Source organism: Copadichromis virginalis, linkage group LG20 (genome assembly GCF_057382275.1).
Source record: "Copadichromis virginalis isolate Kocher_CV1m ecotype Utaka linkage group LG20, C_Virginalis_male_GT1.1, whole genome shotgun sequence".
In the NCBI taxonomy this organism is placed as follows: domain Eukaryota; kingdom Metazoa; phylum Chordata; class Actinopteri; order Cichliformes; family Cichlidae; genus Copadichromis; species Copadichromis virginalis.
Window position 1 is genome coordinate 30,918,931 of NC_140637.1, and position 24,667 is coordinate 30,943,597.

Below are 24,667 nucleotides of genomic sequence, written 5' to 3' on the forward strand. Positions count from 1 at the left end.
TGACACCGGACACCGGGCTTTACGCATGCGCAGTGACCGGCCACGAGCTAAACTGGGAGCAGTGGCGCATCTAGAAGGTAATTTAGGGTGTCTGTGATAACAAAACAGCAACAACCCAGTGCCCATTCTTATTGTTCATGTGCAAAAATGACGTCAGAGAAGTCAGAGGAAGTAAGCTGAATCTGCTGCTGATGCTGATGTTGGGTAATACCTGGGAGACCAGGATAGGATACATGTGTACATAGTTACTATTTCTATTTATTTATTAGTGTCCTTGAGCACGATGCTGCTTTCTCATGGCATTCCTGTCAATGGGTGAATGCGAGACACATTGTTAAGCACTTTGCAGGACTGCTGAGATTAAACGGTGGAATATATGCATTAAACCGTTTAGGTTTAAGCCACAAAACTCCTTGGCTGTGGTTTCTGTTAAAATAGACCATGTTAGGCAAGCTTAGAAAGAATATCTGTCAGAAAGCTTTTCTTCTTCTTCTTGCTGTCATAAAGTGCTGAAGGCAAACTTCTCCTATGTGTGCTGGGATGTGGTTAATTCACTATCTGTAATCACAGCAGGATGGCAGGCTTCATTTTCCTCCAGCATATGCTGCAGCAGAGCTGATGCTGAGGCAGATTCCAGATGCATTCAGCTCAAGAACTTGTATATTGTGGGTTTTGTGCACACAAAATGCTTACATTCATCAAAGGGCTTTCGTCATTTCTCACATTTTTTGTCTCATCGACGGGAAATTGATCTCTGTGAGCCATGCTCAAGTTGATGATGCACATATAAGAGCCAACACACACACACAGCTGGAATATTAGCACAAGTATTTTTCTCTAGAAGTAGTTTCAAATATTTTTGAGAATGATGACACATTCTTACTGCCCTTTGTTTAACTGAAAGGTATGCTATCTTGTCACATTGCCTTATTATGAATTTAAATAAAGGTTCAATATGAAATATTGTAATATATGTTACCATAATCTCCGTTACAAGTGAGATCATAAAAGCAGCTGTAATAAGGCAATAATATAACAATAAATGATGCACACTGCAGCTGTGCCAAATATTATTTCAATATGGAGAGATCATTCGGAAGAACTGAACAAAATCTATTGAGACAGAGAAATTAATTCATCTATTTGGCCACTGGACTCTGATGACCCATCATGGCAGAATGGAATCCCAGCGGGGACAGGATTTAGGGCAGGACCCCCGTAGTTTAGGTCCTGATGGTGGTGAAGATTAAGATGAAGGCTTGGATGGAGTGAGTAACTCGGGTGAGGTGAAGATGGGAAGGAGAGTCTGAAAGGGAGAATGTATCTCAGTGCTCTTCTTCAAAGCATGCAGAGTGGCGGCTGACTGGGTCAAAGAAGGCGGCAAGAAGATGACTGGACTGGTGTAATGATGCCAGTACGGAGTTTGACAGCATGGGAAAATGGTAGTGACTAGCAGCTAAACATCCAGGAAAGCAAGCAGATGAGTTAATATTGCAGATTGTTCTTGTTGAACTTATGCATGAACTTCATATCTTATTTGAAAAGCTTGAAAATGAAAGAGATGAAGAAGGTTTCATGTTGTAAAAAGCCTGTTGTCCTGACTATTCTTTCCTTCTCTTTGGAGCAGAGGGAGACCAAGGGCAAAACACAAACTACAGGAGAGAGAGATGGCAAAAGTTTGTGACTTTTCCAACACCAACATCTCTGCTGCTGCTCATTCAATGGTCTGAAATCAAAATGGTTGATGCTATAAAGTGGGTCATGGGGCTGTGACAACCCTAGGAGCTAAAGAAAGGTGATTTATTACGATTCATAAAAAGATCCAAACATACTGTCTCACCTCTTTTGTCAAAAACATGATAAAAATAATCCAGAAGGAAAAATGTTTTTTGCTACAGGTCCAGAGGGCCTCGTTTCCCCCCAGGAAACAGAAAATCCAGACTTCTCATGATGATGTCGTGAGAAATGATGTCATCATGACATCAGAACTAAAGTTTGAGATGCCACAGCACAGCTGAGAACTGTTAAAATTATAACTTTATTTTTACATGATACAAATTGTGTTTGGCCTCCTGCCTTTTCACAATAAAAGCACATTTCCATTGCAGACTGAATCATCATCATCATCATCCTCAGACAGGTATTTACAGGCACATTTACACACTGTTAGCAAACTGTACACAGTCAGTAGAAACAACTGATCCTGGAGTTCTTTTATACAAACCCTTAAAGTTTCTTTTATTTATTTTTTATTCCCTTATAGTAGAAAAAAAAAAACAATTTCGTAACAAACAGAGCTCAACCAATTAGAGCTGAGGATCAAACTGTACAGAGATCAGGTGACATGCGCATCATCACTGACAAGGCAGGTTTTAAGCCCCGCCCCTCACCTTTAAAACAAAAGAAAGAAAATTATACTGAAGAAGCACCATAAATCTGCATCTGCATCATCATCATCATCAACACACGCATGCAGAAATCTATTGTGACCGAAGAACTACAACTACGGGTCAAACACAGGCTCAAAAAGCACACAAGCAAAACACAGAGTCAGAAATAGAAGAAGAAGAAAAGTCCAGCAGGAAGAACTGGGTCAGCAAAATCTGGTTCAGGTCTCTGGTTTGGTTCAGTTCAGTAGCAGGGACCATCATCAGAGTCCACCTGCTAGGTTCAGTCCAGCCAGAGGCCATAAACACCGGGGGCACGCACCCAGTGTCGTCAACGCCATCCACAAAGACCAAGACGACACACTAACAGCTGAAACATCATGGCTGCCTTGAAGACCCAGCTGTGACGTCGAGCAGAATCCAAATATCCCGAGAGATGTTGACTCTTTAAACCGGGATCTGGAATTTACACGACCCTTTAATCCCGGTATGTGCAGTGAGTCCGGATCCTCGAGGGCTCCGACCGTTTTTGTGCTATAAACATTACAATACTGATGAGAACGAGAAAGCATCCATAGATTTAAAATGTGGTACTGGATGTGAACAGCCCAAGACCTGAAAGCTCTGTGGTTGGTGATTAAAACCACGCAGGGCATCAGCAGCATCCATCTACCCAGTAAAAGTGATACTGGTGAGATACATGCACAGATAAAACCCACCCCATCCACAGCCTGTTCACCCTGCTGCCATCTGCCAAGCAATGCAGGAGGATCCAGCGGTGTACCACCAGATTTCTTTCTTTTCTTCCTTTTTTTTCTTTTCTTCAGGCTGCTGAATTCATCGCCCATCCTTTTTTCATTAGTAGCATGCAGCAGCTACGTCTACAATTTCCTTTTACCACCGTGTGTTGGGTAATGGTAATAAAAATGAGCCTTCGATCTCTTAAACTTCACTCATTAGATTCGGGCAGATCTGATATCAGAGCTGTAAACTAATACCTGTCACGTGTAGCTCAGCAGATCTAAAGTAGATGAAAACGGCTACCATAACAATGGATGTGGCAGCAGTCGGTAACAACCGTGGCACGACACCTGGACCAGTGTTTCAAGTTACTCGTAGCTTCGTTCTTGAAGTACACTGCGTCCACCTAATGATAAAAAACATTTTTAACAGTTGCAACTCAGCAGAAATGCTGGGGGACATACACGCCAAGCAGAGAAAAACAGGAAGCTACAATCGCCACAATCTGTGACCTGAAACAGCAGCCGAGCACAGTGTGGTACGTGCTGTTTGTGCTCAGGGTTTGTGGCTTTACTCTGTTGTGTTTGGTGGGGGTGGGTTCTTCTGGCATATTGTCAGGGTTTGTGTAAGTTGCTGTTGTTGTTTTTCCTTCCCTGGTTCAATACAAGTTAAGCATTTAAACTGATTTATTTTCCAAATGAGCAGGGGGATACGTGATCAATAAGGCTGCTGTCAGAACAGACAGTGCCACCTAGCTGCAAGAGTGAAGGCACAGCTGGGATTAAATAAGTATAAATAGGACTTACAGTATGTACACACAATAAGTTAGTAACTAGCTAGCACACAGCCACTCTTTATCTCTTTATGTCGCTTACACAAACACACAGACACACACACACACACACACACACACACACACACACACACACACACACACACACACACACACACACACACACACACACACACACACACACTCTTTAACTCCTCCCACAGATTTTAGATTGTTTTTTCAGCAGGTTCGACTTCAATGTTTCAGTTCAACATTCAGTGTGACTCCAGTCTCCGTCTCCACCACTGCCTCCTTTCACCTGCACAATACTGTCTAAATTAAGGACATCAGTCATTCGTAGGCTGGACTTTTGTTCAATTCCTTCGGTCCTAAGAAGCTCCAGCTGCACTCTGAGAAGCCTTCAATCACCTAAAATGCTCCAGCAAGCGTACTAGCAGGAACAGGGACTGAAACAAGACAGAAAAGAGCTTCAAGGGTTCCTTTCAAGGAGAAAAGAGTTAAAAAGTTTCTTGCACACAATAGCCATAGTGACCTGCTTCTTAGCTTCATTATGGAGTTACAGGAAAACGGTTATAAACCCTTCTGAATAGACAATTCAAAAGGGTTTATTTATAACATTAAAATAATCTATGAACTTTAACAATTAGAAATAAAATGACATTAGAGCACATATCCTTCAATGCACATCAGCAATAGGCAGGGAGAGCAAGATAAAACCCAGCACAGGGCAGAGCAGACATCAGTGAAGATATATCACTTTGATGAAGTCAGATGCACCATGAAAGGTGAAGCTGGGCTGCAAAGCAGCTTGCACATCAAAGCAACTGCGGGCAGGCTGAAGCAGTTAAAAACATGCTGAGCTACCAGCTGATGTGGGTGAGGACTGTGGCTGAAGTTTGCAATTGTGGTGTGTATGAGCATGCATGACACCCACCTGATTCATAACTACTTCTGTAAGTGGTAAAAGTACTTTTTCCTTTCAGCATATCAGAGTGGAGAGATGCTGCTGAACACATCTGGTGAAATCAAAAGGATTGTCTAGAGTAAGGGTTTCCTAAAATAGAAAGAGAAGTAGAGCCAGCTCCCACTTTGGCTTTGGGAAGCAGACACCCTGTTTACTTTGAAGACTAAGCTTCAAACTCTCACTCTTCTTAAAGCTAAAGTTCAGACTGGATCATTAGTCTGGGACAGTCTAGGAGAGGACTGTCACACTGGATCCTGTTACCACTGCAGTCCCTTCCTTGGAGTCCACAGTTTAAAAAAGATGTGGATTGAATTTGTTTTCATCTCTGACAAAGATCCTCACTTGGTCACATTCAGCACTCGCTGGTTTAGTTTCAAACTAAATCTAAAGCTGCACTCATACAAAACAGATTGATGAAGCAGTCTGGACCCACACCTGTAACTGAGGAAGGCTGGAAGGACTGGGACCAGCAGGTCACTGTTAATGAGAAACTGGAGTCACGCTGAAACGTGGTTTAAATGCTCCCTGATTTTGGTTCTTTTATTGCGCTTCTTAAAACTCTGCCCAGATCGGCAACATCAGAGCTGCTGGTTTCAGTAGAAAAGGCGAAACTTACAAACAGCACGTCTGCGACCAGGAGCTCAATAATCAATACATGAGAATCTGAGTATTTCACTTGTGCTTTTTGACTCACAGACAGTAGAACAGCAGGGAACTCTGGGAAACATAGTGCAAGGCAGCAGGTGATGGTGATATTCCCTGATCTAATTGGTAAGATTGTCGTTCTCCACCATAGGCTGGTGTCAGTCGGCGTAATGCGGCTTCAGGTTTGGTTTAGGTTAGTTTAACTTTAGTTTCAGTGCTGCTGCTCTGTGAGGAAATCTAAAGACCTAGGATCTCCTGAGTCGGACTATAAAAGCTCATATATCCTGACACACACACACACACACACACACACACACACACACACACACACACACACACACACACACACACACAGATGCACACAGCAGGAAGACACAGTGCCACAGCAGTCCAGTCATTTCCACTGCTTCAGTCTTTGTAAAGATGTTTCTTATGATTCTTCATCCCCATCCTCCATCATCCTCCTCTCCTCATTTAAGATAAAAACACATCAGAGGTCCGTGACCTTGTTCTCCACCAAGGCGGCGACCTGCTGCAACCGATAGGCCAGCTGCATCTTCTGCCCTGAACTGTCCTCCTCCAGAGACATGATGATCTGAGCAGTAGACACAGTACAGAGAGTTGGACAAGTGCAGAAGTGTAAGATTAGTCTAGAGAGCTGCTAATAACCAAATACATGTTTGTTTCTTTTATTGTAATCTGTCATTTTAACCACTGGATTGCAAAAATGCAATGTAATCTGAATACTTCGTGATTTCTTCAGAAGAACAGAGTGCACCTGTTACCAAGTATTTTATTTATATAATACACTTAATGCACTGCAAATGTATATAAAACATTTGTAGTGCAATTAAAGTGCTAAGTGAGAACTTACAGGTGTTCACAGTAAATAAACTTTATACGAACTATTCAGACACAAACTGTTTCTTAATCAGAAGACTTGTGGAGGACTCACATATTGTAGTATAAGATAAGTTTTCCCTCAGAACTACTTTTATATTTTATTTTTCCTATAAATAAAAACAAATAAAATGGCTATTTTTTCACAGATTATCATAAAAAACAGATAATGATCTGGCAGCGTGACTTACTTGGATACACTGACTTCAACATTTAGATTTATTTAGAAACAGATGCTGAGATAAAATCAGATTTACTGTTCTGTTTCTTTTCTTGTAAATAAAATAATTTATTTTTTATTTTATTTTATTTAAAAAAAAGTTATCAGGTAAACCTGACAATGAACCTGTAATCTACTTACAGTTGCTTAAAAAAAAAAGTCAGGGCTGAAAATAGATTTAGTGAGAGGTGAAAATGCCTGTCAGACGATCCCATTCTTTACTGTTTTTATCACTTTTATATAAATACCATGCAGCACTCTCTCACAGTATAAGGCCCTCATTAATAGGTGGCACCTTTATTTTAACTATGTTGCTTATTTATTGTAGACTCCATTATTTTTATTTTTATCTTGCTGCTGTAACACAATATTGATGCCACAAGGGAAATTAAAGTATTAAAGTATCCATCCATTGATCCGTCCATCTACATCCCAATAGCATCCAAGCCATTACCAGCCCATAGCCTGTGTGTGTGTGTACATGTTTAGACATCTATGTGAGGACAGAAAATTTGCATGCTACTAAAATTGTGGAGACCAACAGTCGCTTACGGGGACAAAATACCCATTCCTACGAGTTTGAAGGCATGTTTGAGACTCAAAATGTGGTTTTAGTGTCAGGTTGAGGGTTAGGGTTAGGCATTAATTTTTGATGGTTAGGGGCTAGGGAAAACATTATGCCAATGAGATATAAAAACAAGTGTGTGTGTGTGTGTGTGTGTGTGTGTGTGTGTGTGTGTGTGTGTGTGTGTGTGTGTGTGTACTACCTGATCATAATATTTGTTGATGTACTTGTAGAGCTCATGGAGAGCCACAAGATTGTTCATTTCTGATGCAAAACTCTGGAGGCAGACAGGCAAAGACAGTTTTAACATCAGTTTTTCTTACAGCTGAATTTCAGTATTTCAGGCTCTGTTCAGTCTGTGTTTACTGACCCCAGAAAGTTCAGTCAGAGTGGAATTCATCTCTTGATAACAGCCTGACGCAGCACTGTGGATGTCACTGTAATACCTGAGCGCATACACAGAAGGTTATCAGTACTGCGGCTCTCGGGCTCAAAGAATCATCAGCTAAATTAGATCTTATCTTCCCCACAGCATAAAAACAGTCTCTCTATAGTGCATTATGAGTTAAACAATGGGGACAAGAAGCTGTCTCACCTTTCCACCAGCTGTTTGTATCTGGGGATCTCTCTGGCGTACAGCAGCTTGTTTACAGGCGAGTCCTGATTGGAGAAAAAGTAACCATGAAGCCTAGAAAACAAAATCAAAAAACCAAAACCAATACATAGCCAGGCTGAACAAGAGACAGAATTTTTACCCGTCCCACTTTGTGCTCAGAGGTGGTGCAAGAGTCTATGAAGGTCTGAGCGATGACAGACAGAACGGCGTCGATGCTGTCGGTCACCTGAACGTCCAGAACGAACTGAGGGTTCTTCAGGATGTTGACCCAGAACCTAAGAGGGAGACTGGAGGGAGAAAGACATGGGTCAGAGAGAGGGAAAGGGGTGAGAGGGTTGTGGGAGTTGAAAATCTCGATCGGATAACCAGATGTGTGCCTCACCTGTTGGTCTTCCAGATGTGGACAGTTTCTGGGTCGTCAATTCCATGTTTCTCAGCCATGTCGTCCAAAAAGTCGAAGAAAAACCTCACGGCGATCGGAGGAGGACGCTTTGTACTGAGTATCGCCACAAACACGTCATCCACAAACTTTTGCAATGTCCCCTAGTGAGAGACAGAAAAGTAAAGTTGAAGGACAGATAGCCAGGCGGTCAGTTCTCTGGCGTGTATTTGTTTGTACTTATCACATGGCAAGGACAGCTACCTGATAGAATGGAGACCAAACAAACAAGTCTGCACAAAAATAACCTTAAATTTAACAGGTATACCTGTAAAGGTTTTAGTGTTTATCCCACACACTCCTCAGACCAAGAGTTTGTCTGTGGAGGTGTGTGGTGGAGAGTTAACTCTTTACCGCCCCCTAGTGGTAAAAGATGGTATGGCAACAACACACACACACTAATATCAGAACACACACACACACACATCTATTTTGCGCATATCTCCACCATGTGAAATTAATTTGCTGTTTAACCTCCAGAATCAATGGTGCCCACAATGTCTGACGTCCCCACAATGCTTAAAGGTAAGGATATGTGTGTTACCTTCATGGACAGCAGCCTGGTCAGGTAAATCTCTGGGATGGCCTTGGCTCTCTCCCTCTCCCTCATACTGCTCTTTCTGTGTTTTGGGATTTCAGGATCTTCACTGCTCTTCACCAGGTGCCATAGACGGAGACCCTCCTCCTCCTCACCCTCCAGCATTGGCGTTTCTGCAGCCACCATAAAGAGACGGTCAGCCACCATGTTTTGGTGTAATACTTTTACACAGAGTTTTATTTTTCCTCTTTTTTGTGCTACATTAATTTTAATCTCTGGGAGTATTAGATTTTAGGGTTATATTATATTTTTAATATTGAGATATTCTGTTAAGATGTGTTTCTTACTCTCTCCAGTTTGGAAGACCTGGTTGACTCCCACTCCACCTGAACTTTGAGAACGAGGGATGAGAGCGACTGTGGCGCCGTCGGGAACCTGAAGAACCAAAGAGCAGAGAACGATGTGAACAAGGAGATGGACAACTGGAAGGAGGAGCAGAGAAGGTGGTGATGGTGGAACACGATTGGCCAGTTGTTTTCACCTTATAGTGCTGCAGTGTGTTGAGTCGTTTCCAACGACCTTGAACCACTGCTGTGACATCATCATCCGACAAGGTCAGATGACCTGCTTGGCCTGAACGCCACTCTATTGACAAAGAAACAGGTACATATGAGCTGCCAGTCTGGATCTACGGATATGATGACACTATGCATTCTCAGATCCACTAACCGAATATTTAAAACACCCACTAATGCTTCGGCCAATTTAATCTACTTTCAGCCATCTCATACAACAGATAGGTGAGACAGGTGTTTACCGAGGTCAAGACTGTCAGCTGATGGTCTCTGAGAGAATGGAGCTCCTCTGTAGACCTGATCCAGAATCTTATCTTTCACCTGAACACAAGCAGACAGCAAAGTGACAAAGGTATTTAGAAATCCCAGTGGAATTAAGAATATAGACGACTACTTCTATGAATCTGAAATTAAATGCTGCAGTGAAATTTTGTATTGTAGTGCAACAGAAAGAACATGCCACCAGAGGGCACTTTTTATCGATGGATCGATGTAGCTGAGCTCAGTGAGCCGTGAAAAATAGCGAGACTGGGAGGGGCTTACATTGCAGAAGGTCAGAAAGGTGAGACAAAAGATGGCAATGCTAGACACTGCAAATGCCACTGGACCCTTCGGCAACCAGAAACAAGAAGGTAGGCATTTCCCCAAAGAGTAATTGCCTAAATGAAAACTCTAAAAGTAAGAAAACTAGTCAAAGGTGGCTAACTTTAGCAGTTACTAACTGCAGGGGCTTTTCATTGCAAATGAACACTGCAAATGAACACACACAGTATTATTAGTATTATTAATATAACCAATACAGTTTAGATAAAATAACACTTTTTTTAAATCATCATTTAACACCTGTTCCGCCTTCCAGCTTGCAGGTTTGCAACATCAGGACTTCGGTTTTGACAGAGTACAGCTGCCCTCAGTTGCAGCTATATGGGCTGTAGCCACTGATTAATAGCTGCTTGCATGACCTAACAGTTGTCCCTTGATGAAACATCAGTAATTATTAAATCATCTATTATTTCTTATGCAGCAGCATATGGTCGCAGCAGATGGCCGCCCCTCCCTGAGCCTGGTTCTGGCATAGGGTTCTTCCTTTTAAAAGGGAGTTTTTCCTTCCCACTGTCACCCAAAAGTGCTTGCTCATAGGGGGTCATGTGACTGTTGGGTTTTTCTCTGTATGTATTATTGTAGGGTCTACCTTACAACATAAAGCGCCTTAAGGCAACTGTTGTTGTGATTTGGTGCTGTATAAATAAAACTGAATTGAATTGAAATGATGCCAAGCAAGGTTTATTCAGCTAATCAAACATATATTTGTAGCCACAATAACTATCACCATCACATATCACTTACTATCATATGCAGTATAACCAAAAGGTGTGAAGGCATTAAAAATAGACACCGCCCTACCGTACAAACAAGCATGTACCTGTGTGATCGTGTCGGTGTCGAGCACTTTAACAGGACATGGCTGAACTTCGACTCCGTTTTTCACCAGCACTGTCAGAGTCTGAGAGAAAGAGATGACTTGTCATAAATGAATCAGTGATTCAGCTGCAGATCAGTGTGATGTCTGTTACTCTGGTTACCACTGAGCAATATTCAATGTCCTCCCGCAGCAGGTGACTGTCATTGAGCGTTCGTTTGGCTTTTCCCGTCACAGCATCCACCGGCCCTTTGTCCACCTGATACTTTATGGCTCTGTAGAGCATGTAGAGAGGCTCTCCCGCCACCTCCTGATAGACAAAAAGAGCAGCGACCGGGTGGCCAACATTATGCATGGTAGTTTTATACCCAACACTGAGACAATCTCGTGTTTTTTGATTGGTTCTAATTCACAACACTCAAAAAGAAATGTATCAATCTCTGGATACCCTCTGCTGAAATGTGAATTAACAATTATGGCAAAAGAAAAATGGACTACACCTCAATGATTCTACTGGGATGTGGTCAGGGACCTGGTGAGATGGGACAGGCAGTGGGACAGAGCCAGAGAGACACTTACCTTCAGGAAGGAATAGAGGCAGATGGACATCCAGTTGGTCAACATCTTCTCAACGACCGTCTCTGTTCTGAAAGACAAACAGGCAAGCCAAGACATCAGTAGGACAGACACCTTTAAACCTGAAAAGACTTCCTGTTGAGTTCTAATGTGACTGAAGTTGCTTTTGCTTTGCGTACCGGCGCAGCATGAGTTTGGGGTTCTTGGCAACATACTGCTGCACCAGGTCCTGCAGCAGGCTCTTCATGACTTCAGTGAAGTATTCCAGTTTGTCGTGCAGAGCCATGGTGAGCAGGCTGGCCACGTAGCCACGATCTCGCTGGGAGAAACCCTGCTGGGCCTCCAAAGTGTGGATGAACTGAGACACACACACACACACACACACACACACACACACACACACACACACACACAGAGGCATATAGAAAAAATGTCACCTGTGAGTCTTAGACGTCATATGACCATTCTCCTGCCTCCTCCCACTATCTCCACTCACCCTGGTGAGGAAGAGTCTGTTATTGAGCAGGTTGTTGAGCTGCTGAAGGCCCTGCTCCACAGTCTGCCTCCTCGATTCAGGCAGATCTAGCTGACGACTCAGTGGCGCCGTCTGCTGGCCAGGGAAGAAAACTCTCTCTGCATATATCCTGTAGTCCAAGAGGGGGACTCCTGGTCCTCCCACATCACTGCTCAGATCCATCATCTCTGTCATCAGGTCTGAAGGACAAGAGGTATACGAGGAGCAAATGGCAGCTTGAGATTTCAAAAACGTAAAGAGTTTAAATTTAAATGTATCCAATCAAACACAGAGGGCTCAGTAAATCTTTAAAGTTTTAACATTTTTGGGCAGATCTGCCATCAGGAAATCCAGATGACTAAGAAGTCCAACACAATACGAAGGTTTGCAGTTCATTTAAAATGTGTTTTCATACCAGTGAACTCTTTGCGGCACTGATCTCCCACGTTGATCTCCAGAGTTTCTAACTGCAGTAAAACCTTTTTATAATCTCGGAGAGCCTGTTTACTTTTCCTCCTGCACAAAGCAAAAAACAACAAAACAAAAACACTGAAGATTAATGATGAGATGAAGAATATTCTCATAAAAACATTGAGTCGACTTTTAAAATGTCACTGCAGACAAAAATGAAGTGATTGTCCTTTTTGTTTTTTAAGCACAAAAATACAAATAAAGGCGTTTGAGAGGAAACAAAATCCAAAACAAGACGTCACAACAGCACAGAAAAGTCGCCTAAAAACACACCTGGTTTCACACACAGGTGGATACTTACCTGTACATGAGGATGATGACCAACACTGACAGGATGATGACAGCTGCTCCTGCCCCCAAACCGATCTGAGCAGCCAATGGGACAGCAGGCAGCAGAGAGTTGCTGTCGTACTGAACCAATCCCAGGTCCACTTGCAGGTTTCCCATGAAAACCTAACAGAAGACATGCAGACAGAGAGTGAAAAAGGCTGAGTGTGAGAATGAGTAAACCACTGGCCCTTGTATACCAACCGAGCTGGAAAATCCCTAAAAAGCATCTCTGCCTTGGATATGAATCCCTGTAAAAGCCAACAGCTCAAAACCAAAGATCACCTTGAGGCTAGGAAGTTCATGGCTGTCATCCACACTGAGTGGTTGGACCTCTGGAGGGTCACAGTACAGGTGAGTACTGTCCAAAGTTTTCACGTCACACTCCTGATCTCCAAGCCAAGCCTTCACTTCCTCTTTGGACATGGCTCTGGTCAGGTCCTGGCCCTGACGGACGAAAAGAGACAGAAACGGAGGTTAAATCTGAATTTATTCCGTCTGCATGGCTCAGGATTCACGTACGACAGTTGCTGTACCTCCACAGCGATCACTCCTCCAGGTTTGAAACGGAACGGCACATCTAGATTTTCTCGGTTGATTGGAAATAAAACTGGGTTTGGATAGTAAGTGAAGCTTTTACCCTGGAAGACAGACAAGCAGAGAGACAAAAAGGTTTTCCATCAAGCATTAGAAGTGGAAAATTGTTCAGTAAGGCTTCATTCACACTGGATTTCTGTCTGTCAGGCAGGTTTCAAAGCACGTATGCCTCATTTTTCAGCCTCGGGAATAATTCCAGTTAAAATCTGCTTTTTTTTAATCTCCTTTTATTTAAAACCCTTTCAGTCCCTTCCTTTTCTTTTAAGTAAATTGCTATTCAAATCCCTCTAGAGCCTCATCCTTTATTTTCAATCATCTGCATCCTTTTTTTATGCTTTTATATTTGACTATGTGAAAATTAACGAAGTGGAAATTTTTGTGGGGCTCTGCTAGACGTTAGGGAAGCAACGTGACAACATATGCCCCATTTGTTCATATTAATGCGTCACACTGTGTTTAAAGTGAAGTAAAAAATTAGGCTTTGATAAAGAAATGCATGTGTGCCGCTTCACTCCTAATTCCAATAAATCCATACAGCAGCCCAGTATCACCCCTTAAAAAGTATTTGAACTGACAAAATTCAGATTTTGGAGATTTAATCTGCTCCTATGAAAGCAGCAGAACTGACTCTGAGCAGCTCCTGTTCGCAGTGCATCGTGGATGTACGATCAAACGTCACAGGACCAGACGCTGAAGAAAACTGGACGAGTGAAGGAAGTCATCAAGGATGTATTCTCACTATAATCCACCCTGGTGTTTGACCCTTTTAATCATGGGAGGTACCTTGATGCTCTCATAGTGGACTCTGACGTTATCAAGCTGAAACCAGACGCCCTTAACTTTGACCTCTGGGTTCACTCTGGGGGTCGGGCAAGTCATCTGAGAGGACGACAGGATGGAGCAGCGCTCTGATACCTGAGAGGCAGACGGGGAGGTAAAACAGGCGTGAGACAGGCTAAGAATTTTAAAAGCTCGTCTCCGATTGGTCCGTTTGTCTTACCGTTGTCATGGTGCTGTTAAAGACAAGCTGCTGCTTGGAGGTGAGAAGAGCCAGTCGTTTCTTCCGTTTCACCCTTTGTACCTCTAGAGGCTCCACCCACACAGATATGATTGGCTGCTGCACCACATCCAGGTTCCTGCCCTCCACTCGTATGACACGCCCACCCCTAAAACGGTCAACAGCTAATTAGCAGGTGTGCGTGTGTGTGAGGATCGAGTGCAGGTGTAAGGCGACTGGCGCTTACGCGTAGAAGCTCTCGGCAGGTATGGCGCTGGTGATGACGGGGTCTTCGAGGTAATGGAAGGTAACGTTTGGAATAGTCCGCTCGGCTTTACCAAACAGAACCCGAACTGGGACGAGACCCGTCCGATTGCTGGAACCAGTCTGACACACCAGCTGCGTGTCATTCACCTCTTCAACTCTGAGAACAGGCGAGGAGACAGACAGTCAGGCAAGTAGTAGTATTGGTGCTGCAGTACCAGAAGCCGTGGCGTTGTACTTACATGTAGCAGGGCTGGGTGCCCAGGAAGGCGCTCAGGTCAGACGTCTGCCCGGTGAGCAGCTGTCGTCCTTTGATGGTCAGCCTGGTTCCTCCGGAGACGGGACCTTTATTAGGAATGAGATCCTGCAGCAGGGGATCCTGAACCACAACATGTTAGACATCAGATATACCTTTATACTGGTGACCAGATACCACGTAACACTGGGCTACTCAGTCTTACCTGATAGGTGAACATCTTTGTTGACCTCCCACGAGTTGTTCCCACAGTAACCAAGATGGGCCCTTCTTTCTGCTTCCCACTAGGCTGCAGCTCACACACAACCCTGATGCACACACACAAACACACACAGAAAAAGCAAACATGAGCTTGTGTGTCTCCATGCAGAGGAGGACAGCTATACTGGCGTGCCGACTGTGGAAGATTCCTATTGGTGGAACAACACTGGGAAAAAAACAACTTTTGTTTATTCCTTTGAGCTCTGAGTCACCATAGCCACATCCCAACTGTTCTGACGTGTGTCACTTACGTGTGTGTTTATCTATTTATCCAGTGACTGTTTTGGAAAATCAATTTTCAAGGTCAAAATCACATATTCTGATAACATAGCCCTGCTATAAGACACACTCGACTCGCTGCAGTCTGTCTACACCTACACGACAGATGTCACACCTCAGAACCTGATTGGTTCCACACTGGAATAGAAATGGAAAAAGTCAACTCAGGAACCAAAGTAACCATCCTCAGAACTTTCTAGATTTTTAAACTGATGTAACAGTCTCATCCTCACTCTTTTTACTCTTTAAAACATGTTCTTTCTGATTAAGATAATAGTTAGGGCTGGATCAGGTGACCCAGAAGTACCTGTGCGACAACCGTATAATAAGCAAGCCTGGTTAAACCCTGTGAATCTCATTTATCAAATGCACTGGAGCATCCTTCATGGAAGCAAAGGAGATGATGATAACCCTCAACTCAACGAGTGCACCATAAGACTATTAATGAAAGCAAAGATAAAAATATCTGACACGATGATGGAGGCCAGCGTGTAAATTACAGCTGCGGCTTCCATCTTTTACAATAATGCATATGCTTTGAACTTATAATAGCCTTTTATTAAAATCTGCGTGTTATCTGTAATGTAGATTTAGAAATATAATAAGCTTAATTAAAATGATCAAAGTGAAGCGAGGGTTACAGTGTTACACTGGCTATGTTCTCATTTGGGATATTTCGGGATTAGCATCAATTAATTCTATTTCAGAGATGCTAAAAGCCTTAATATGGTTAGGAGATGTTAGATTTAACAATATTTCTTAATACCAGCATTTTATTTCACCAGCATTGATGTTACATTATATTGTTCATAGTTATAAAGCCTCCATAAAACGTCAAGCAAAGAACACAAGTTTTTGTAGTCCCTCTACTAAAATTGTAGTTTTATCACGGAAGACCAGCGTCAACAGAATTCACTGTCACAAGCTTTTGCATCTTTTCTTGACCTTGTGACATTTTCCATGAAGGTCAAATAAGATGTGACCCAGTTCTTTTTTTCCCCTTGTTATTTAGCCTCGTTCCAACCTCGAGGAAGCGTTAACGTGTTTGTCTTTACTTGGTAACATCAAGCTGAAGTTGAGATAACAACATAAAACTAAACTGATAAAGTTTTAAACTTTGGAGCAGGTCCCAAAGTTCCTAAAGATACGAAATCCCCGAGGCTGAGTTGGTGAAAGTATTCTAAAATTAAACAAAGTCATGCGGAAGATTTCAATCTGATAGCTTATTCAAATAAAGCACGGAGGCTAAATCAGAATGGAGATTTTGCTCCCGAGGGAGTGAGTTCAAACAGAATCAGTTCTGAAGAGAAAAAGGCTTCGCTCCATAAAAGCTTGTGTTTGAATTTTCTCCCTGTGTGAGCATCAGATAGATTTGTCTCCTGTTAAAGGTTCTCCCTGATCTAAATCGAGGCTCTGAGGATGGGAGGCGTTATGCGCTGTACAGGTTGTAGAGCTCCTTAGGGCAATAAAGAAAAGTGACTCAACGGGCTGCTAGTGTCACACAGACAGGAATAAGAATATTTGACTATGTTAGAGCTGCTGAAAGGAAATGAGAGAGGACACGTTAGAGTGGCATCCTTGGAGGATTTCACCTGATTCTAGACTTTTTCTGTTTCAAGGTGTTCACTGAAGACTGTTTCAGCGCTTTAATATGAGACATATGAGCACAATCGAGCACTGAAGCATGGCTGGAAGTGTTTCTGATTTTATTATGATGTCGGAAAGGTGACCTGTTACTGTTTGGATTTAATAGGTCATTTCACGTGTCAGAAGTCAGTACACAGCTTTGTGATCACATCCACAGTACGAAATAAAATCGTAAAAATGCAGAAGTGTCTTAAACCTGCATGGTTTCTAATGGCCAGCAGGGGGCGACTCCTCTGCTGCTAAAAGGAGCCTCAGTTTCTCTATCAGATCACACATATGGTTTAAAAACACCAAGATGGCGACAGCATAAAGACTCACTTGAGGCTTCTTAATGGGACTTCACTAACCAGTGGGTGATGTCACGGCTGCTACGTCAGTCTACAAGTGGGTGTCTGTGGTTTTACACCATTCAGAAGAATATTGTTGGATTGAAAACTTCTGGACTATCATCATCAAGACATCAAGAATCCCAGTTATTGATATGTTATTGTGCTGAACTGGTGACTGCCAGGTTTGTTACAGAGCAGACAGAAAGGGAGGTCTCATCACATCTCTCTGTGATTCAGTTATGTGCTGAACGTTTGCATAAATGAATCCCGTAAACACTAATGTAATCATCATGTTACCTGGTGGAGATCTTGTAACCTTTAGACTGAGGCAGGCATTGAATACCCGCCACAGTGACGCCGCCCACCACATCCTCATACTTCATGCCCAGGTTCGATCCTGTGATCGTCACCAGAATGCCGCCCTCTAGAGGACCGGAGGCAGGCTCCACCTGCAGACAGACAGGTAGAAACAGTTTGAACGAGCTCTGCAGACACACAGACTGATCTTCCGATCATTATAAAAGGACGAGAGACGGAAATCTGCGGGAGAATTGTAGGAACACAAAGATGGCAGCTGTCCTGCCCCCAAATAGCCAATAACCACCTTTGAAGCTGCTTTTATTGGATGTGACTGATGATTCTGTACATGCAGTTTTTAGGTCCCAGTGACCACTGAAATTAAAGTTATACCAGGTTCACTCAGACAGGGCATCAAAATTACTGCCTGGATTTGATCCAGTATGGTGCACAGTTGCGGGACTTCCTCTACGTGGACTTTGACGAGACCCACCTTTGTGATCTGAGGAGGCGGGCAGGTGTCTGCAGGTTTACTGGAGCAGGTTCGGCTGTACACACAGCTCGGGGCTGGGCTTCCAGGACACCATACACAGCCGTACTCTTTAGGCACCGCCCTGCACTGTGAGCAATCTGATTGGCCAGCTGAGCAGTCATACAGCTGGACTGTATATTAATAAGAAAAGGAGACAAATATCATGAATGCATTTCTCTTTCTGTCTTTGTGAAAACATTAACCCCCATCCTCACCCACATGCTGACTTTGGTCAAACACAGTGGGCCTCATCACTGTGTGAATGCATGAGTCTGTGTGAGTGAGTGTTTTTCACACAGACTCAGACTGTATGCACAGTTATAGAATGACACACAGCTGTCCTAGAAAATGTTAATGCAGATATTTAAACTGAATAATACTAGTAGTGATATTAATACCAGAAACAATATCAAAAATAGTTAAATCTATAGTTGCTCGTTTCTAATTCTAATAAGCAATTGATCTTTTATACTATATAAAAAAGATCCAAAGACTTAATAAAGATAATATCTGAGTTTCAAATGTTTAAATTAGAATTATTAAAATGCTTTAACATTTAAAACCATTCATTTTCTAATGCTTTGGTATTAGAGCTGTATGAAATAACCATGAAATTGATGTCCTTTCATCCTTACTGCTGAACCTTCATTTCTTGGCAATATTCCACATATGGTTTCAGTAACTGCAGCGAGGCTTTTGTCGTAGGTTGGAGCTTTCCCTTTCCCTGCTTCCTCTTCCCCTGGTCTGTGTTTATTTTATGTATCACATACAGTTCAGGATTCAGGGGACACAACACTCTGATTCACTAGTAAAAACAGTACTGGGCACTAGAAACTTGTCATGAATCCAAGTGTAATTTCATGTGTGTACTTATTTTTTGTCTAAATATTAGTAAAGGAGGCCCACGCCCTCAGTGTGCACTACATCCGCACACAGGTAAGGCTCTTACGTCGGAGTCCAGGTGAGGCATCAATGCGTCGTTCCCCTCTCCGCAGGTAGACAGGAGCAGAATACTGAAGTTGACTGACTGGATGTTGAAACTACAGACAGTGGGACAGGTGGACAGACAGAAATTTAAATATCAGCTGTGTGGTTACTGCCATTAACTAATTATCTGCAAACGTGTTTGCGTGCGTCTCTTACTTGATGCTGCATGCAGGTGAAGGTGTGCGTGTTGTCGTGCATTTTCTCCACAGAAGCTGTCAGATTAGTCCGGGATCCTTCGATTTCAACAACACACACATACGGAGCTTCATCCTGCAGAGAGACCACACACAGACACTCAGCTGTTTGATTTTAGTGATTCAGGTCAATAGAACAGACCAACGCCCGAAGGCTGGTACCACGAAAATAGTTCAACATACCCGGGATACCTTTGCCTTATCTGGTTACATTTCATCTAAACGGCCTATCTCTTTAAAGTAGGTACCAGACAAAGCCTGGGGGCTAGAATCAGCCTGCCACTGATTCCAGTCTTTGAAAATGTGAAGGAGGGTGTATAATCTAGACTTTTAACTGTGTTTTTAGAGCTTGTACTACTGATAAAAACCTCCCCCACGCCTATTCATACTACACGAAAGTAAATACGATATATATAAACAATTAAATAACAGAACATTCCCGTTTTTTCACTACTACAGGAATTCATGATTTTTACAGTGAGTCCACAGGAAAAACATGAAAAAAGAAAAAACAATCTGTGCACTGAGCTAACAACATTTTTACACATTAATTTCTTACAATTTAAGCCAAAAGTATCATTATTGTATCACACAGACAAACTGAGATGTATTGTTGAATTTGCACTTTTTTGTTGTATTAAAGCGTCTCAGGAGTTAAGTGTGTGGTTAAACTGTGCGGTTTCGCTGATTCGGTCCACAATCACAGTGGCTCATGATGTAAAATGAATTTGAGATCCCTGCTATACTCTCTCACTATCTGCACACAGAGGTTCACAGGATTTTGCTGCGTTGGAATGATTGGTCAGTAGGTGGTGGTTTTGCACATGTTGATCTTGTTTCTTGTTAAGAAGAGTAAACCAAGGTTAACCCTAAATAAATTCATCCGAAAGTCCCAAATCATAAATTGCAGCACACGCTTACGTTTTATTAGCAGACTGATGGATGAACATAATATAGAAGGTCGTTTATTTTAATTGAAAGCAATACTTTTTAAGTGCATATTATCACAGTAACATGATGGAGCTGCAGCTGCTTTCAGGATTAGTTCAAAGCTGAATTTTTATCTGATGTTGGAGGTTTTTTGATGACAACAGCTCTGAAGATGAAGAAGTAACTGAGGCTGCTCATGAGGATTCTGTGCCTTTTACTATTTACATTCAGAGTTATTGCAGTTCTTTTCTAGGAGTCTTTATTTTGTACAAACGGTGGTGTACCGCAGGGTTCTGTAAGACGGCTTGTGGCTTCATAAATGTCAATTTACATAAGAATGAAATTAATTTATCCATCCAGCAGCAGCAACCTGATAATACCACAATTCTCCAAAATCCTAGAAAACCTGTTTAATAAACGATTAGACAAATTCTTAGATAAATATAAATTACTCTCTGACAGTCAATATGGATTCAGATCAAAAAGATCAACATCTCTGGCATTAATCGAATCAATTGAGGAGATTACGAATGCTATAGATCAGAAACAGTATGCAGCTGGAGTATTTCTGGATCTCAAGAAAGCATTCGACACAATCAATCATGACATATTAATTAATAAACTGGAACGGTATGGGATTAGGGGGGTTGTACTGCAATGGGTGAAAAATTATTTAAGTGACCGGAAACAATTTGTGAAGCTGGGTGTCCATTCCTCATCATGCTTGGACATTGCTTGTGGTGTTCCACAAGGCTCTGTACTGGGTCCAAAATTATTTATTATTTATATAAATGATATTTGTAAGGCATCTGATATATTAAAATTAGTATTATTTGCAGATGACACAAATATTTTTTGTTCTGGGGGGAATCTAAAGGAGCTGCTGGATACAATTACTTCAGAAATGTGCAAAATTAAAAAATGGTTTAACAGGAACAAACTATCGCTAAATCTAAGTAAAACTAAAATTATCTTATTTGGGAATTCCCTTAGAAATGCACAAGTGCAGATTCATGTAGATGGTGTGGAAATTGAAAGAGTACTTGAACATAAGTTTCTTGGTGTGATTATAGATGATAAATTAAACTGGAAGTCTCATATAAATCATATACATAACAAAATTTCAAGAAGTGTCTCAATCTTGAGTAAAGTAAAACACATTCTGGACCACAAATCACTCCACATTCTCTATTGTTCCCTGATTGCACCGTATTTGAATTACTGTGCAGAGGTTTGGGGCAATACTTACAAATGTTCGCTATCATCAATCTTTATATTACAAAAAAGGGCCATAAGGATAATCCATAAAACTGGTTACAGAGATCATACAAATCCACTATTCTTAAAATCAAAAATTCTAAAATTCACAGATCTGGTTCATTTTCTCACAGCACAAATTATATATAAAGCAATAAATAACCTGCTTCCTGACAATATTCTAAAAATGTTTTCTAAAAGGGAACGGGGATACAATTTGAGGGGGGAATTAAATTTAAAACATCCTCGTATCCGTACAACATTAAAAAGTTTTTGCATCTCTGTGTGTGGAGTGAAGCTGTGGAACAGACTAAGTAAAGATATGAAGCAATGTCCAAGCATGGCGCAGTTTAAAAAGCGGTTTAAGGATATGGTTTTTACAGGGTACAGGGAAAAGGTAGAGATTTGATAGGGTGTTCTTGTCTAATATTTTCATGTGTGTGCGCATGCACGGGTTTGTTGGTATGGGTATATATGTATGTGTATGTGTATATGTATGTATGTATGTATGTATATGTATATATGTGTATATGTATGTGTATATATGTATGTGTATGTGTGTATATATATATATATATATATATATATATATATATATATATTAAATATATATAAAATTGTAGGTTGTGTATCCTTCAGGTGTTAATGGGGTTATTGAAAATGTGTATATGTGCGTATGTGTGTATATACGTAGGTATGGATAGATAGAAACATATATGTGTATATATTAAAAAAAAAAAAAAAAAAAAAAAAAAAAATTACACATAACATATAATGTAATTACAAGGAGGTATTTCTGTAGTCTATTGATACTAGATAGTGGAAAAGGGGTGGGATTAAATAAGCTTATGCTTCTTCCTGCTCCTTTTTGAACATGGACGTTATTTGGAGTTGTGGTTGCTCGTTTTCCTTTTGTTTGCTTTGTTCATTTGTCTCTTTTAATTCTATTTTTTTTTTTTATACTTTTTCAACATGTTCAAAATAAAGATTCAATCAATCAATCAATCAATAATTAGCTCAGACTAAAACACTGAAAATGAATTTATGATTCTCTCAGCTGCCTCGAACTCGCTGCTGTTAACAAACAAGCAGATATCGAGTAAAAATTTCCTTTTTGTGGAGCCAGAAGACCTGACGCACTCCTGGAAACACCTGCCTACAGCTGCTGCAGACACAGATGTAGAAACACGATGAGGAGCCAAGGCTTACGGAAACTAACAGAGACTCCTACACTCTTCAGTCTCTGAGCGTTTCTTCTTCACTCACCTCTCTACGTGTTCATTCACCACTTTGCATTTAATCGTTAGTTATGATTAATCTCTGGCTCTTTTCCACAGTCTGGTTCTGCTGGAGGTTTCTTCCTGCTAAAAAGGAGGTTTTCTGTCCCACTGTCACCAAGTACTTACTCATAGGGGTCATCTGATTGTTCGGGTTTTCTCTGTAATATTGTAGGATCTTTATCTTACAATATAAAGCACCTTAAGGAAGACTGTCTAAATTGAACAGCATCAAATCGGCTTCGTGTTTATGTGCACGCCACACTCAGACAGAGAACAGTGTAGCAGTGCAACCAGATACAACGACCAGGCTCCAAGAAACAAAAGCTCTAACTTGGTTACGCTAAGTGTCACTTTTTGGGAGGTTACAGCAGATGTTGCGGCACCAGACAGTCGAAACATGAAATATCAGTCTGATCTGACTAATGTTCATCCACTTCAAACAAAGACTGTTTTTACAGTTTTAGACATGAAAAACATTTTTTTGGTGTTTTGCATTAAACTGTTAATGGGACCATTCGATTAGACTCCATTTAGATCCCCGTCAGACTGAAATGAGGTCAGAGACGCGGACTTACAGTGTAGACGTCCAGGTTTCGTCCCCGCAGCACCACTGTGGCGCTCAGGCCCATGGGAACTAAAGCAGAGCTCTGTAGGTCGTAGACTAGCGGACAGGAAGTAGGACCAGGAGAGTCCTGCAGACAGAGAGGAGGCGGGGTTAGAGACAGGCTGACAGACAAAAAGATGGAGACAGACGGGGCAGCGGGCCGTCTTACTCTGTGGTTGAGGATGATGTGCTGGTTTGGACAGCTGTGGTTGTGAGTGCAGAGTTGATCCAGAGGACACCAGTTACAGCGCCACACACTGCTGACACACGCCAAACACCTGAAACACACACCACGGCCTTCAGCGTCTCCTCCATCACTGATTTAGATTCAGATAAACGTACAGCACTGTCACTGTGCCTACGTGACTTACTGGGAGCTCTGGTTCAGTCGGCTTACAGCCATGCAGTCATAGAAGGTCATGTTGCCCGTTGTGACGGTCACATGACCAAACATCAGTGACACGGGCAGGATCATGTGATCTGCAGGTGAGAGGTGACAGAAGTTACACAGTAGCACACCTGAATGAAGACGTTTTTACTGTCACTGCGTGCTGCACTCGGACTCTGTCACCGGCGCTCAAACTGCTGCGTGCTGTAAAATGCTTCACATGCAGTTAAACCTCCTGATATTTTTGGCAGACTCATTCTGAAACACTGTGTACTGGGACACACTAAATCTGTTTCTGGCATGCTAAGTAGGATGGTATTATGGAGGATTGGAACGCGCCCACAGTTCCTACTCACTGCTTCCTGTGGGCAGAGGTGGGAGGTGCTCCGGGGCAGGGGATTGGCAGGTGATGCTGTTTCCCATGACAATGGCAGGCTGAGGCGGGAGGAGCCCGAAGATGCAGGACAGAGACTCCTCCTTTGCGAGGGCGGGAAGCTGGGGGACCGACAGCGTTACCTGAGAGATGAACACAGAAACACGGTTACTGCTTTTCCATCGGGACCCTTCTCTCTGTCTCTAGAGCAGCTGTGTCTCGTATCAGCAATCCTTCCATTGTCTTACTGTCAAAAAAAGAAACGCCCATTGACAGTTTGGGGTCTTTCTATTATTTTTCTTTACTTATTTATATATTTTAGGTTTACAAACGAGAACAAAACCACTTCTGTGCTGGCTGAAAAAGCTCACAGTGTTACTTTTTTCTCCTTCTATTTTAAAAATAAACAACTTTACTTCACATCACAAAATCTTAAAAGGTTATTGTCTGAATTCATTTCACTCAGACCGCAATAACTCCTATGTTTGTGCTGATCCTTATAAA

General features: G+C 42.0%; 1 protein-coding gene and 1 long non-coding RNA gene across 2 annotated transcripts in view; one reads left to right on the forward strand and one right to left on the reverse strand.

Moving 5' to 3' along the window:
• The first annotated feature begins 4 nt into the window (after positions 1-4).
• LOC146685152 (uncharacterized) lies at positions 5-2,097 on the forward strand. Its single transcript, XR_014917196.1, has 3 exons — positions 5-77; positions 1,628-1,795; positions 1,899-2,097. It is a non-coding gene; the product is annotated as an uncharacterized LOC146685152 (long non-coding RNA).
• plxnb3 (plexin B3) overlaps positions 2,020-24,667 on the reverse strand; it is a 31,028-nt gene continuing 8,380 nt past the window's right edge. The window contains exons 7-38 of the mRNA XM_085444090.1: positions 24,147-24,306; positions 23,774-23,882; positions 23,572-23,680; positions 23,374-23,490; positions 19,294-19,407; positions 19,100-19,190; positions 18,112-18,281; positions 17,619-17,770; positions 15,011-15,113; positions 14,792-14,928; positions 14,533-14,709; positions 14,289-14,454; positions 14,072-14,203; positions 13,228-13,332; positions 12,977-13,138; positions 12,666-12,817; positions 12,309-12,409; positions 11,876-12,093; positions 11,559-11,737; positions 11,383-11,449; positions 10,967-11,113; positions 10,807-10,887; positions 9,626-9,704; positions 9,350-9,453; positions 9,156-9,243; positions 8,815-8,981; positions 8,214-8,374; positions 7,971-8,118; positions 7,811-7,875; positions 7,586-7,661; positions 7,418-7,492; positions 2,020-6,125 (exon numbers count right to left, since the gene is read on the reverse strand). Of these exons, the coding sequence (XP_085300216.1) occupies positions 6,021-6,125; positions 7,418-7,492; positions 7,586-7,661; positions 7,811-7,875; positions 7,971-8,118; positions 8,214-8,374; positions 8,815-8,981; positions 9,156-9,243; positions 9,350-9,453; positions 9,626-9,704; positions 10,807-10,887; positions 10,967-11,113; positions 11,383-11,449; positions 11,559-11,737; positions 11,876-12,093; positions 12,309-12,409; positions 12,666-12,817; positions 12,977-13,138; positions 13,228-13,332; positions 14,072-14,203; positions 14,289-14,454; positions 14,533-14,709; positions 14,792-14,928; positions 15,011-15,113; positions 17,619-17,770; positions 18,112-18,281; positions 19,100-19,190; positions 19,294-19,407; positions 23,374-23,490; positions 23,572-23,680; positions 23,774-23,882; positions 24,147-24,306 (4,017 nt within the window). The 3' untranslated portion in view covers positions 2,020-6,020. The remainder of the gene's footprint in view (positions 6,126-7,417; positions 7,493-7,585; positions 7,662-7,810; positions 7,876-7,970; positions 8,119-8,213; positions 8,375-8,814; positions 8,982-9,155; positions 9,244-9,349; positions 9,454-9,625; positions 9,705-10,806; positions 10,888-10,966; positions 11,114-11,382; positions 11,450-11,558; positions 11,738-11,875; positions 12,094-12,308; positions 12,410-12,665; positions 12,818-12,976; positions 13,139-13,227; positions 13,333-14,071; positions 14,204-14,288; positions 14,455-14,532; positions 14,710-14,791; positions 14,929-15,010; positions 15,114-17,618; positions 17,771-18,111; positions 18,282-19,099; positions 19,191-19,293; positions 19,408-23,373; positions 23,491-23,571; positions 23,681-23,773; positions 23,883-24,146; positions 24,307-24,667) is intronic.